Consider the following 13,233-nt stretch of genomic DNA (forward strand, 5'->3'; position numbering starts at 1 on the left):
GTGGCGGCGTAGAAAGCGGTCGATCCATCTAGCACCCAGGGGCTGATGATCACCTCCTTCAGCCAAGATGGCCTGCGCGAAAGCCACCACCTGGCTGCGTCTAGGAGCCCTTCCAGACTTTTCTTCATTGAGGCACCAGTCGACTACATGCCTCTCTTGCACAGGACTGAGCCGTTGTTCGTGGATTTTGGCTTGTTGTCGAGGGTGGGCGCCATGAAGCCGTCGGTTCAGGGTAGACTGTGGGATGCTGTACTTTTCCGCTGCATCTTTCTGTGAACAAAGGCCTTCTTGAACCTCGGCTATAGCCAATTGAATAAGCTCTTTCCGGATAGCGGTCATGTTGATTTTGGCCCGGAAGTGGATGAGTTGTGTTGAGTTGAAGTTAGTCATGGATGGAATGGTGGTGGTGCCAGGATTCCATTGTGGGGCCGATTCCGTTGCGGGGTCCAGACGTCTAGTTCGATGTTCACAACAGAAGGTACCCGAGTGCACCGAATGCCGCTGCCAAACATGCCACACCCGCGACGGCCAGCCGCTCGGCAGCATTGTCCTTCAGGCAGTCAAGACCTGCCAGGTTGTCATTGGCGTCCCTGTATTCACAACGGCGGGCGGTCAGGGACGCCCATATGCTCGAGGCAGCGGCAGAGTTGATCTCGACCTGGCAAGGATTCGCGGTCGGGGTCGGGGTCGAGGAGGCCAGTACGGCGCAAGTCGCATCGCCGTAATCGTTAGGGTCAAGCGGCTTGTCGACAACCCATCTCGTCTCGTCGGTCACGTTGAGGGCGACGCCCGGTTGTACGCATGTTGTGTCATCGTTTGCCGTGGCTGCGACGAGATCCACCGCCTGCCCTCCAGCCTTGATGGTGAACTCGAGGGATCGCTGCGACGGCTCGGTCTTGTTGACCTTGAAAGCGGGCTCGGAGCCGCTCAAGTCGCAACTCAACCAGTCTCCCCACCAAAACAGCTCCCACTGGCCCTCAGCGGCCTCCAAGTCTACGAAGCCATATACAAAGTAGGGCTCATGGATGGTCCAGTTGACCCAGGACAATTCATGGACGCGGCCTCCAAGCACGGTTCCCAGCGCGTCGGACGCGTTCTGTATCGACCAGACGATGCGGGGTCGGAGGTACTGCGCAAGATGGGCGTTGCGGAAAGCGAAGACGACGGGGAACCATGGATTGGGCGCATATGTCTCGTTCCGCGGAAACACTACGTTGATCTCCAGCACGCCAGCAGCGTCAGCGATAACCCCGAGGCAGACCAGTAACACCACTAAGGACGAAGCCGTCCGGGAGATGAGGCGCATGTTTGCGTGGCTTCGAGCGGCGGTTGAAGTCCGGTAGAAATCGCTCAGGAAAGGTTGGGGCCTCACCGATGATAGCTTCGATATTGTCAGAAAGAGTACCTAGGTAGGCGCAAAACGGAGGAAAGAGTGAACTTGGGAGGGAAAAAGAAAGGAACGGGGAGGCATAACCGAAGGGAATCTGGAGGTAAGTACGAGCCGTGACTGGTACCGACGAGAAAGCTGCAATCGCGGTAAATTACAGCGATGCAATCAGACTGGGAGATATGGAAAAAAACCTCCCTACTCCCTTGAGTTCTCGTGCTTCCGAAATCGCCAACCCCACCACTTGGCGGGTAGCATTGCCCGAAGCCCCATACACCAATCGAGACGCGTTGCTTGAGTTCGGCTGACTGGACCAGGCTTGACCGGGACGAGCTTGGCGCAGCATCGTTCCGCTTCTCAAGAGTCTGCGGAGTCGTGCCTGACATTGAGCACGGCAACACCCAAGGACACACCGCCGTTCCACCGTCTCGACCGTCTTGGCTTTATTTAGGCCTTGGCTCGGGTGAGGCTTCGCCCTCGCGTTGGAAGCCTGAGACGCGCCGGTCAAGGGCCCACATCGCAGTACAGGTAACTGGCACGGGCGAGTTGCCGTTAGGACGACCAGGGCATCAAGCAAGGCATCATCGAGTAGATTGGTGAGCGAGTATAAGATTCGGCTTGGAATCTCCGACCTTCATATCACCTTAGCGTTGCCTTCATCACCCTGCCGAGTCTCCTCGTCCGTAATTCTTCTAATCCCAAGCCAAGGGAATGGTTGCTGCCCGGGTCCTCTTGCGCCGCGGTGTTGACTGCCTCTGTTACGAGACGGCCGGGAGCGGCGTCACTTGCGAGACAATCGCTCGGGCCTGGGGGCTGACCGTCGACGGCTTCGAGAAGTTGAACCCCGGCTTTACCTGCCCGGACCTCGAAGTCAATAAGCCATACTGCGTGATGGGCACTGTCACTCCTGACCCGTCCAGCACCACCACCATCACCTCTCGCACGGCGTCTACCACGTCCAGCACCGCCCAGTCTCCCTCAGTTACCTCCCGGTCTTCAACCTCCACTAGATATTTAACAACTTCCGTGTCTTCAACTTTAACTCAGTCCTCGACCATCACTAGAACTTCCACGTCGACTCCCAGCAACACCGCGACCCCGAGCCCAGTGCAAGACGGCATGGTTGCCAACCGTAACCGGTTCCATTTCGTCCAACAGGGTCACACATGCGCGACTATTGCGACCCTGTATTCCATCTCGGTGGCTCAGTTCATCCAGTAGAATCCCGCAGCCCAGTCGGACTGCACCGGCCTCTGGGCCTCAACAGTACGTGCTCTATCCTTCCTCCTTTCCTCTCCTCACTTCCTTCCTCTCTCCTCCCTCCCTTTCCTCTCCTCACTTCCTTCCTCTCTCCTCTCTCCCTTTCCTAAGCCATCTTTCTCCTTGTCCTCCCTCGTCCCTGTGAACTCAAGTGTGTGTTTCGAAAGCTGATCTCTCGTGCTAGTATGCTTGCGTTGGCGTCGTTGGGGTTAACCCAACACCAACGACAACGAAGCCAGGCAATGGGATCACGACGCCCACTCCGGCACACCCGGGCATGGTCAGCAACTGCAACAAGTTCGTCTACGTCAACCCGGGCGACACCTGCGACGGCATTTCCTTCTAGAACAATGTCGGCGGCGGCCAGTGGGTCAAGCTGTGGAACGGCATCGAGGAGGACTGCCGCTCAATCCAGGCGCACACCTACGTCTGCATCGGCGTCATTGGAGGCACGCCGACACCGACCAGGACCCGGTCCGGCAACGGGATCACGACGCCCACTCCGGCACACCCGGGCATGGTCAGCAACTGCAACAAGTTCGTCTACGTGAATCCCGGCGACACATGCGACGGAATTGCTTTCTGGAGCGGCGTCGCCGGCGGCCAGTACGTCAAGCTGTGAACAACATCGAGGAGGCGTGCACATCGCTCCAGGCGCACACCTACGTCTGCATCGGCGTCACTGGGGGCACGCCGACGCCGACCACGACGCGGCCGCCTGGCAACGGGATCGCGACGCCTACACCTCCGCACCCCGGCATGGTCGGCAACTGCAACAAGTTCGTCTGGGTGAATAGGGGCGACACTGCAATGGCATTGCTTTTTGGAACAACGTTCCTGGAGGAGGCGCGTCTGTCAAGAGGTGGAACAACATCGAGGAAGCGTGCATTTCGATCCAGGCATTCACCTATGTTTGCATCGGCGTCATGTGAGAAAGTGAGTCATTGCTTGACGAGGGATGTATCTCGTAGTGGAATGTGAGGTGCTCAGGGGTTCAGTTCTGGTGGTTTGTCCACACTGCAATAGTTGATTGATAGACCGTGTTCTTGATGACCACCTAGCCTTGTGCCAAAGTGACAAAACCTGCAGTGATAGCTAGGCTCACATATATTCACCCCCCGACGTGTTGCTTATTAGACTGCCTCTGTCCGTTAAACCCGACATAGCCGCCCATTCTGCGTCTGCACCCCATGCTCGCCATCCCTTACCTCCCACCCCTCGCTCCCGACCGCCGTCGTGGCATAAAACACCTCCCTTAGATCCCCATTTCTCTGAATCTCCAACAACCTCTTATAATTCTCGACCCTATACAACGTGCTCTGCCACTCCGGCTCGTCTCTATTTGTTTCTTTTGAATACGCCCCACCCCCCTCCCTCTCCGGCGCCACCTCCCTAAACCGCGTATTCACGTTCCGCTGCAAATCCCCCAACGCTGCCCTCAGATCCGCCGCAGTTGGGTTCTCCATGACTGCCCCCTTAGGGCGACCTCCCTATAAGAATCAAGGAACAGACTGCCTCACGCCACGCGGGACCAACCGCGTTGTCGGCGTTGACCCGGTTGCGGGAGGCTTGGTGATACCCCATCAGCAGGCGACCCGGTTCGACATATTCACGGATGACGGCGAAGGTCGCGTTGAACTTGGTTAGGTCAGCCCAGTTGGCGCGCGGGAGTAGTTGGTTGCTGGGGACGCTGACGCGGCCGGCGCTGTTGAGTACACGGTCGCTGCCCCAGTTGGCGTTGTAGGCTGGGTAGAAGGCTGGGTGGAGGGTGGTGTTGGGGGTCACGGGAATGTTGAGTTGCTTCAGGCGGTTGAAAAAGGGTTTGGTGCGGGCATGGAAGGAGTAGAGGGTGTGGTTGGGGGCGAAAAAGGGGTGTATGGTGAAGGAGTAGGAGTTGGGGCTCGTGGGGGAAAGCCTCTACCAGGAGTAGGTGCCGGCGTCGGTGAAGGGGATGAAGAGGGAGAAGTAGGTGCGCATAGCCTCCTAGAAGGCCATGGCGGTGATGGTGGTGGAGGTGCTGATGGTGAAGGCGGAGGTGACGACTGGGAGCTTTGGGTCGACATGGATGATGATGGACGTGACGACGCCAAAGGTGCTGCCACCGCCGCCGAGCATCGCCTAGTAGAGGTCGGTGTTCGACTCGGGAAAGACGGTAATGAAGCGGCCGTCGACTGTCACGACCTCGAGCGCTATGGGTGGTCCACGGCTATGCCGTAGAAGCCTGAGAGCGGCGTATGCCTACCCCTAGCGACGTATCCGCCTGTATATTCGACGCTCTATGGCTTGTTAAGATGTGTAAGGGGTGGGTTTCTTATGGTGGTCATTCTGATGGTGGTCACTGACCTTGTAAATTCCACCCAGGCGCGCTTATGTCGTTCCGGTGAGCCTCGCAACCTTCATCGCTGGCCTGGAATATCCCGGTATTGTTAGATCCGGGTAATACCTGATGTCCTTAGGATTGTGCGTCTAGATACTCAGAGCCCCGGCGCCGCTGCTCTTGCCCAAATAGCAGTGTCAAGTATTCTTGATAACAAGCTGTAGGTCGGCATTGTAGGCAAGTTGACGGCTAGCTAGATCTGGCCAACGTTGCTGACATTCATGGAGTAGACAGGATAGCCTCCCAAAGTGCAGTTACCGCTAATGGGGTCCTCGGTTAGCATGCAGGTCCTGCCTTGGTACTGTCGGCAAAAGGTAGACGTTGGGTCGTTCTCACTGTCCTGGTTAATACGCGGTGACTGAACACCGATCCCGTCTGCTGGGCGAGACTTACTGGAAGTAAGGGTCAGTGTAGGAATTGCGTACAACCGCATCGACACCCAGGTTCTGGTAGTATAGTGCGGCAATGGTCACGGCTCTGATGAGTGCTCCGTCTAAGAGCTTGTTGAAGGCATTCTAGATAGCTTCCGGGGGCCAGTCTAGGTCGCCAGGAAGGCCTTACAGCCTTTCTTGCCGCCGATCCGGACTTGGCTTGTTGTTCTTGTCTAATGCAAAACCAACTCGATATCGAAAATTCACTGCGTGCTTGAAGGAGGCATGGAGCGCTGTACCGCAGGCCTATCTTGAGGGCCTGATTGACAGTATGCCAAGAAGGCTAGCTGCTGTCAAAAAGGCTCGTGGTGGTATGCACGGTATTGAAGCTCAAAACCTAGGCTTCTAGCAAATACAATTAGATTCCTCGTCAGATTTGTAGTTCCTGCGATATCCTTTGTAAGTGCTGAGGTAAATGGAGGGGGTTGGGGTGCGGGGCAGCTTGGATCCAGACTTTTGGACCCCACTGTACCACTGGGCCCTTGCAATTGTCTCGATTCAACCGCCAGAGTGTTTCCCTGTATATTCTGTGTATTTGGAAAGAGTTGTGAGTTGGACAAAAGATTTACTTCTCTTGAACTCGGAACAATTGAACCGAATCCGTACCTTAGCTACCTAAGCATACCACTGGATCACGGCCCCCGAGTCACGACCTACCCCTCAGCAGCAAGGTTTCCGCTGCGAGAGCCGTGATAATTATGGGCGACGCGCATTGCTCCATTTCGCTTTGCTCTCTCGAACAAGTTCTTGAAGGTGTAGCAGCAGCATCGCGAGCGCCGGAGGAATATCTGAAGCCCGTTGCTAAGTGGCTCTCGCAGTTTCACAGGGACAACCAGGAGGCCATCACTCGTCCGCTTCACGGCTGGCGCTCCGCTTTTGACGTCAATTTGTCGTTCGGAGGGCCCCGAGAGGTCATGAACCTCACGCTTGCTGTTGCCTTTCTGCGTGGAAGTTGCCGCCAGTCGCTGTGTGTAAGCGCACGCAACCTTGACCTCGTCTGGGATCTGATCTACACGGCACTGGGTAGCCGCCATCTCTCGCGGCCACTTTGCGCGCCGTTTCGCAGCGCCCAGGGTTTTCTTGCCGTGCCTCTCTGCAGCCTTTTAAAGGACGGGAACATCGACGAACTATTCCGTCTGCATGTCTGGTTGCCGGACGGCCATCGCGGAAACGACAGCTTTGCCATCCATTCGCACCAGCCTCTCGGTCAGAGCTGGATCCTGGCTGGCGAAGGAATCGACCACTCATACCAGGTTGATGAAAGCGAAAATGCCGCATGCAGCACCCATGCCACGTACGAGATTGCCTGGAGCGATGGAAAGGGCCGAGATGCGGCCTACAAGACACATCAGACTTACTCGATCGTGCAAAACACCGGAACACGTGTGCGCGCAACGCTCACCTCATCACAAGCTCACTCTCGTGACATGACCTACACCGTTCCCGCCGGCGCGTTCCATACAACAAAAGTGGCACCTGAGACCATGCATGCCACCTTGTTTTTCTTCGATTCCCACCGCGGTTTTACACGGCGTGCCCCCGTGCTGGGCCCGCCGGACGCCCAGTCTTTTAAGCAGTTTCGTGACCCTGCGGGTATTACGGCCAAAATGCTTGTCGAACGGGTCCAGCTACTTCGCAGGTGGGAGCTCCTCGTTCAGAAAGGACGGCACTCCGCCAAGACGTCCGAGTTGGAGTTCGCTTTGGTTGCCTTCAATGACGCGCTCAGTTTGTGCGAGTCGAGCGAAGAGTTTCCGAACCCGGCCTACTACAGGCGCCTTGTTCTCAGCGAGCTTGGGAACTTGAACCGGCGGCTTGGGAGGTATCAGAAAGCGAGAGATATTCTGGAGGCAGTCATTGCTGAAACAGAGCCGAGCTTGCAGCAGATTGAGATGTGTGGCGAGCTGGGCGTCGTGTACCGCCATATGAATCTCCTCGACGAAGCAAAACGCGCGTTCGAGATGCAGTACCACACAGCGAAGGAGCTTGGGTCGGAGGAGGCAATGTGTAGGGCTATTGGGAACCTGGGTATGGTCAATTTCCATTTGTCACAGCGCACATTACAGTTGGCTACTAAGCAGTTGAAGGAGCGGATCGAGAGGGCTCGACAGATCAGAGAGACTTCTAGTCGTAATGGGATAGACACGAAGACCGACACTGGAAGACTGGCCTTTGCCGCGACTCAGGAGATCGTCGGCCACGCTCGTCTGTCTTTGTGTCATGCCGCCCAAGGCAAAACAAGAGAGGCCGTCGCCTCGGCACTTGCGTCCCTGAACCTTTCAGTTGACATGGAGGCCACTCAAAAAGACTCGACACTCATCGCCTTCTCGAGATTCTTCTACGGCCGAGCGTTACTTCTGGACGGGCAATGCGAGGAAGCCCTCAAACACTTCAACCCACCTGGGCCGTCCTGCACCCCCGCAATGGCCATGTGTAAGGAGCCATCGGACGAGCATCGCCAGTACCTTGAGGATCTAGTCAACGCCGGCGCCGACATGGACCTCCTTGACGAACAAGGATACACCGCGTTAGACTACGCCGCGTTCAGCGGTGACACAGCGTCCGAGGCGCTTGTGCTGGAGGGCCTCCGTCGTAAACACAGCGCGGACCCTGACATTGAAGACAAGCTCAGACAACGCCACGCAGATGCGCGGCTCCGGAGAAGGTACCGCGAGCTGTTCCAAGAGAAAATGCGGCCCATTCTCCTCCGGCACCGGGGCGCAGACGCCTTGCCGAAGCTTCGGCGCGTGTATGCCGAAACGCTCTCTGCAGAGCCGGAGAGCGGCCGCATTTTTGATCGGCTCAAATTTATGCGGTGGCCTGACTTTGCTCGCCATGGAGAGCTTCTACGATCAAGCGAGATCAAGACAAATCATCTAACAACAAGCTCCGTTGGCACCGAGGCTGATTTTGTCATTTTCTTTTCTTACCGCTGGATTAACAAGGACAGAGCGGCAACTTCGCCCGACGATGCGAACAAGACACAGTACCGGCGCATGAAGTCGGCAGTCGAGGAGTTTCTCAAATTACATCCTACTGTAGATCCGGAAACATTAGGCATTTGGGTGGTAGGTGCTCAATCTGGCCTTCCTCGAGCTATTCAGAGGACTCAACCGCCGTACCAATACTGACTTTACTCCTAGGATCACACCTGCGTGAACCAGGACGATCCAATGCCCGGTGTCAATGCCCTACCGATGATCCTCGCACAGTGCAACGCCCTGATTAGCCTCGTCGACGACCTCTATTATACACGCGCCTGGTGTGCTATCGAAGCCATAATGATCCAAAAACTGAAGCGGGCGTACGACATACACCTGTGGTACGAGCAGGTGGCTACTTCGCCACCGGATGACAGCATGGTCGAGCATGAAGCGAGGAAATGGAGTCTGCGGGAAGGCCCCCTGGACGTGGAGATTACCATGGCGGATAAGCGTCTGACCTTCGAGGACGACCGGCCCAAGGTCCTGTTTTTGGAGAGACAGAGCAAGCTGTTAGCATGAGAGCGGGATAAGACGGTTGAGAAGACAACCGATCCTGCATCGCGTACACTCGCCGCCCTCCCATCAACGTAAGCACCAACCCCCCTGAACGCTCCTGTGCATCCCCAGTGACACCGAAGACCAACTGAAGTCATGCCGAGGACGGCGAGCAACCGAGATACAGGTTCAAGTTTCTTGATGGGAGTGTGATCTGTACGGCGGAGTGAACAATGACAGCATTGAAGGAGATTGCTGATTAGTCAAGCAAACCTAGTTGTACAGAAAAGGGTTCTGCAATCGGGCAGGTAACAGATGGATGTCGTTGCTGTCTCAGAGCAAGACAGCCCCGACCAGCAACATGGCACCTCCCATCCCTATAGCTGCAACCTTTCCATGGACGGCAGCACTCTTGGACGTCGTTGCCGCCGGTGCCACCCCGGTCGCGGTTGGTGTGGACACGCCAGACCCGCTCCTAGTCGCACCAGCCCCACCCCCAGCCGACGCCGTCTCGCTGGCACCGCTGGTACCGCCCGCCGTCTCGCTGGCATGGCTAGCGCTGCTCGCCACCGTCGTCGCGGCATTGGCAGCGCCGACCGTGACCTGGGGATAGGGCCCCTTGTACAGATTGCCCTTTCGCCCGTCGGCGAGGGTGTAGTCGCCGGACAGGGCGTTGCCTGTAGTGCCCACGCCGTCGTGGAAATCGCCGCTGATTATGTCGAGGCAAAAGGGCGTGCTCGAGATCGAGAGGCACGCCTCGGTGGCCGAGCAGTCGACCGAGTCTGTGGCGCGTGGGAGGAGGATGTTGGCGACGTTGGCGAGCCGGGCGTCGGGAGTGGTCCGCTTCTTGACGGCGTCTGGACAACCATGTCAGTCTCATGTTCATTCAAGTTCCATTCAGGGTGGTCGAGGGTAAATGCGGAAGGTTAAGATGGCTGTTTCGAGAGCAAACACATGTCCCACGGCAGCTAGAGAAAGAGGTAACAAGTGCGATCGGACATGAACTTACTGCTGACCCAAGCGAAAGGGTCCTGTGAGATTACGAAGCCGCCATTGCCGCCGCCGCCGCCGCCGCCGCTCCCTGAGCCGATGTACTGCTCAATTGGCGTCGCGTTTGCAGATGTGCAGGTCGTCGCCTGTTCCTCAGTCATTAGCGGGCCGTTGATTCCAGCTGGCGAGGCTCTTGGCAACCGCAGTATGAGACTTGTTGAATACGCACCGAGACCTGGGCCAAAAGGCCCACCAGAGCAGCGGAAATGGCGAGTCTACCGTGCATTTTTAGTTTATCAGTGCAGTTGATGAAGCTTGTCAGAAATGGTGCAAGATTTCGGAGGAAAACATTAGAGTAAGGTCTACATGGGAAGTACTCCTTTCCCACACTTCAGCTCTGGTCTTTGCATATTAAAAACAGAGGCGGAGCAATATGACAGTTTTACCACGTTGGGCATCCCGAAACTGAGGCTACCGCTGTCTAGGTTCCGTAGGCTTATCGTATCCGAACTTGGGAACTTTTTCGCCGGTTTGTTCGGGCGTCATCGCAGAGCCGCAACCTGACTTCGGCCCATGCGCCATCTCGGCGGCGGGGTGCCTTTTCTTGGCGAATCAAGCATCGCGTTAAGTCCAAACAGGAATAGCGATCGATAGCGCTATCAGACCAATCTCGCTTCTTTTCAGCCGCATTCTGAGCGGCTGATCAGGCGCAGTCTGAATCGCTGGCTTTTCGAGAACGAGCGCCTGGGCGTGAGGGGCCCACGGAGAAAAGCTTGATTTCGAAAACCATTCTGTATCCGCATCACATTTTTTACACTACGTCGTACACACAGAGTAGATATAATCTACCTTACTCAGCCACCTCATGACGGGCTTCGTTTGAGTTGGAATGAGGACGACCGTGCAACTTCTCGTCACGTTCATTGATATGTTTTAAAGGTCTATGGTTTGTCATCACAAATCAGCGTACTTACAGCGTCAGTGGTTTAGTGGTAAAATCCATCGTTGCCATCGATGGGCCCCGCGTTCGATTCGCGGCTGACGCAATGTTTTTGGCACTGTTTCAGCCCACATCGACACGCTTCCATTCTTCTTTCTCTTTGCTCCTGAATAAAATATGTTAACTAATCCGTATATCTTATTGTAATGGCCAAATATCATACACGCTCCACCCTTACCACTCATCCCCCTCCTCACGACCGTCTTTTCTCAGACGCCACCTCCGCGGCAGAGGCAGGATTCGTCTCCTCCGCCCCGGGGCCTTTGCCTCGGATGCCGCGTTCAACACCCTCCGGCAGGTCCGCACCAAGCACCCGCGCCCGGCCCTCGACCGTCTCATCCGACGTGGTGGCCGTGTTCCCAACCCCTTCCAACCCGCTGCGCTCCTTCTTGTTGGAGCCGGCGTGCGCGCCGCGCTGCTCGCGGCTCGTCTGACCCTGCATGGGCTTGCCATAGGTCCCCGAGTTGTGAATCTCGCCGCTGGTTGCGCCCGGCATGTCGAGCGCCTCGGTGCGGCCGGATTCGTCGGCGAGCTCGTTCATGGACTGGCCCGGGACTTCGTGGATCGGGTTGGGCTGGTGCGAGTGCTCCTTGGGTGCCGTGCCCGGCGGGAATGTCTTGGCGCGGAACTCGGGGGCCGCTTCGTTGCCGACTTGCTGGCCGAGTTGATGCTGCGTGCGGTTGTTAGTCCCATAGACGGAGGAGGTTGGGGTGGAGTGGGTTCGGCTTACGCCAGAGGTCGTCAGGGGGTGTGCCGGAGGCACGCTTGAGTGGAATTCTAGACGAGGACGGTTAAACACTGCATTCCAGTTGAGAGCGGACGCTGTGTGGCGTCAGGAGCACGATGCTCCCGAGACAACCGGAAAGGACATTATCAGGTGTGGGTTTGCACGTACGGCCTTGGTTCGCAACGGACTCGGGGTTGGCGCTCATGGTGAAAGAGTTTGTGAGCGTGTTGATTTGATAGCTTTTATCGCTGCAGTCTTTAAATAATCTGCCTGTAGGTAACCTGAATTGTCGTATTAACAGAGAGAAATGGTTTTAAAGACTGTCTTCGGCATTTGTATACGTGTCTGATGGGAACACTGTCTATGATGTCAACCTAAATTCCATCTCACTTGGTTGCGTCATCTTGATGATCTGCACATTGGAAGGCTGCTTCTTTCGTGGAGATGGAGATGGAGTGCGAGGTAAGCTTCTTAATTCAACTTTGTAAACGGTAATGATCTAGCCCACGCACCAAGGACTCAGTGTTCAAATGGTATAAAGCGCGGACAGGAATGGAGGACATAACTCCCAGGTTCGAAGCCAGACATACAAGACGCATTGCTTCCCCTATCGGTGACCCGGCCGAGCCGAAGATATCGTCGGCACTGAGATTCCCGTCACCGTTGCCCGATTGCTATGACGCAACACGGATGTCGGAGGCTTCGGCCGGCGGGGTATCCGTATCGTTCCAATCTTGACTGCCTATAACTAACCAAGTCGATCGACGGGAACGAGTGAAATGCAGCAGAAAATGCCGTTACCATTTTATCCGCTTGGGCTGTTGATCTTGAAATTGCACGAAATTGGCTTTCGCAAGAGCGAAATCGTGTCCCTTGGAAGCTTGCAGTGTATTTGAACTTAACCTACCTACCTTGCTGTCACAGGTGTTCCAGTTGAGCCGGGTCCTGGCTCGGGCATGAGGTCTGTGGGGCAGCGTCACGGTAGCCGCAATTGTGCTGCCCCGTCAAAGAGATTTCAGCCAATCTGAACTCGGAAGTAAGAGAACCCGTCCCACTTTCAGGTTGCAACAGCACCGTCACTGTTCTGCCGCTTGGTCATCTAGCGCCGACCTGCCCCTTTGCCAAAGTTGCAACCGGGCTGTTGCAGGAGAGGCTTGCCCACCAAGGCAGTCCAGATGCCAACTTGGTGCGCAGCCCGCTCCTTGGCAGAGCCCTGCGTTCGTTTCTCCTGCGACGGCAACCTTCTCGGTTCTGCTGTGCACTCCGCACGTACATATTTGCGACGTATGCGGGCACCCGTTTGCGTCGCAGCTACATTCGCTCAGTATTTCGGCGCGCGCTGCAGGGCAGCACACAGCGGCCTTGTCCGACTCCGATGGCAGCGAAGGATCTGAGATTCTGCAACGATCCAACCACGCGAGGTTCCAAGGCAACAACAGGGGGGCGCAGCCCAAAATACGAATCCAAAACGATTTTGCTGAGTACCTCATTCTCGACAGGAAACCAACCAAGCCACGGCGCTCGCGGTAGGACCCGGCTTTGCTCAATTGGCCCGCCAATTTCGCTCCATTTCAATTCTTTGCTC

General features: G+C 56.3%; 6 protein-coding genes and 1 non-coding gene across 7 annotated transcripts; 3 read left to right on the forward strand and 4 right to left on the reverse strand.

Moving 5' to 3' along the window:
* Window positions 1–189: 189 nt before the first annotated feature.
* Window positions 190–1,491, reverse strand: N657DRAFT_644220 (uncharacterized protein). Its single transcript, XM_062792716.1, has one exon. It carries the CDS (start codon window positions 1,304–1,306, stop codon window positions 467–469), a length of 840 nt encoding a protein of 279 aa, XP_062649124.1. The 5' UTR covers window positions 1,307–1,491; the 3' UTR covers window positions 190–466.
* Window positions 1,492–2,098: 607 nt separating this feature from the next.
* On the forward strand, window positions 2,099–3,269 carry N657DRAFT_655378 (carbohydrate-binding module family 50 protein; the record flags this gene model as incomplete). The annotated part of the gene is made up of 5 exons (XM_062794599.1): window positions 2,099–2,343; window positions 2,452–2,587; window positions 2,624–2,653; window positions 2,832–2,954; window positions 2,994–3,269. The coding sequence occupies 5 exons, from the start codon at window positions 2,099–2,101 to the stop codon at window positions 3,267–3,269; spliced, it is 810 nt and encodes a 269-aa protein (XP_062649125.1).
* Window positions 3,270–3,309: 40 nt separating this feature from the next.
* Window positions 3,310–4,762, reverse strand: N657DRAFT_680077 (uncharacterized protein; the record flags this gene model as incomplete). The annotated part of the gene is made up of 4 exons (XM_062796244.1): window positions 3,310–3,417; window positions 3,856–4,137; window positions 4,184–4,564; window positions 4,688–4,762. The coding sequence occupies 4 exons, from the start codon at window positions 4,760–4,762 to the stop codon at window positions 3,310–3,312; spliced, it is 846 nt and encodes a 281-aa protein (XP_062649126.1).
* Window positions 4,763–6,153: 1,391 nt separating this feature from the next.
* On the forward strand, window positions 6,154–8,955 carry N657DRAFT_570582 (uncharacterized protein; the record flags this gene model as incomplete). The annotated part of the gene is made up of 2 exons (XM_062788750.1): window positions 6,154–8,520; window positions 8,596–8,955. 2 exons carry the CDS (start codon window positions 6,154–6,156, stop codon window positions 8,953–8,955), a joined length of 2,727 nt encoding a protein of 908 aa, XP_062649127.1.
* A 309-nt stretch (window positions 8,956–9,264) lies between these two features.
* N657DRAFT_633195 (uncharacterized protein) lies at window positions 9,265–10,207 on the reverse strand (the record flags this gene model as incomplete). Its single annotated transcript, XM_062791196.1, has 3 exons — window positions 9,265–9,788; window positions 9,941–10,067; window positions 10,151–10,207. The coding sequence occupies 3 exons, from the start codon at window positions 10,205–10,207 to the stop codon at window positions 9,265–9,267; spliced, it is 708 nt and encodes a 235-aa protein (XP_062649128.1).
* A 689-nt stretch (window positions 10,208–10,896) lies between these two features.
* Window positions 10,897–10,967, forward strand: N657DRAFT_t62. The gene has a single exon. It is a non-coding gene; the product is annotated as a tRNA-Gly (tRNA).
* Window positions 10,968–11,002: 35 nt separating this feature from the next.
* Window positions 11,003–11,948, reverse strand: N657DRAFT_644226 (uncharacterized protein). Its single transcript, XM_062792717.1, has 3 exons — window positions 11,817–11,948; window positions 11,652–11,698; window positions 11,003–11,591 (listed from the first exon to the last, which is right to left on the reverse strand). The coding sequence occupies exons 1-3, from the start codon at window positions 11,851–11,853 to the stop codon at window positions 11,115–11,117; spliced, it is 561 nt and encodes a 186-aa protein (XP_062649129.1). The 5' UTR covers window positions 11,854–11,948; the 3' UTR covers window positions 11,003–11,114.
* Window positions 11,949–13,233: the final 1,285 nt, after the last annotated feature.

Source organism: Parathielavia appendiculata (assembly GCF_033297405.1).
Source record: "Parathielavia appendiculata strain CBS 731.68 unplaced genomic scaffold N657scaffold_4, whole genome shotgun sequence".
Classification (NCBI taxonomy): domain Eukaryota; kingdom Fungi; phylum Ascomycota; class Sordariomycetes; order Sordariales; family Chaetomiaceae; genus Parathielavia; species Parathielavia appendiculata.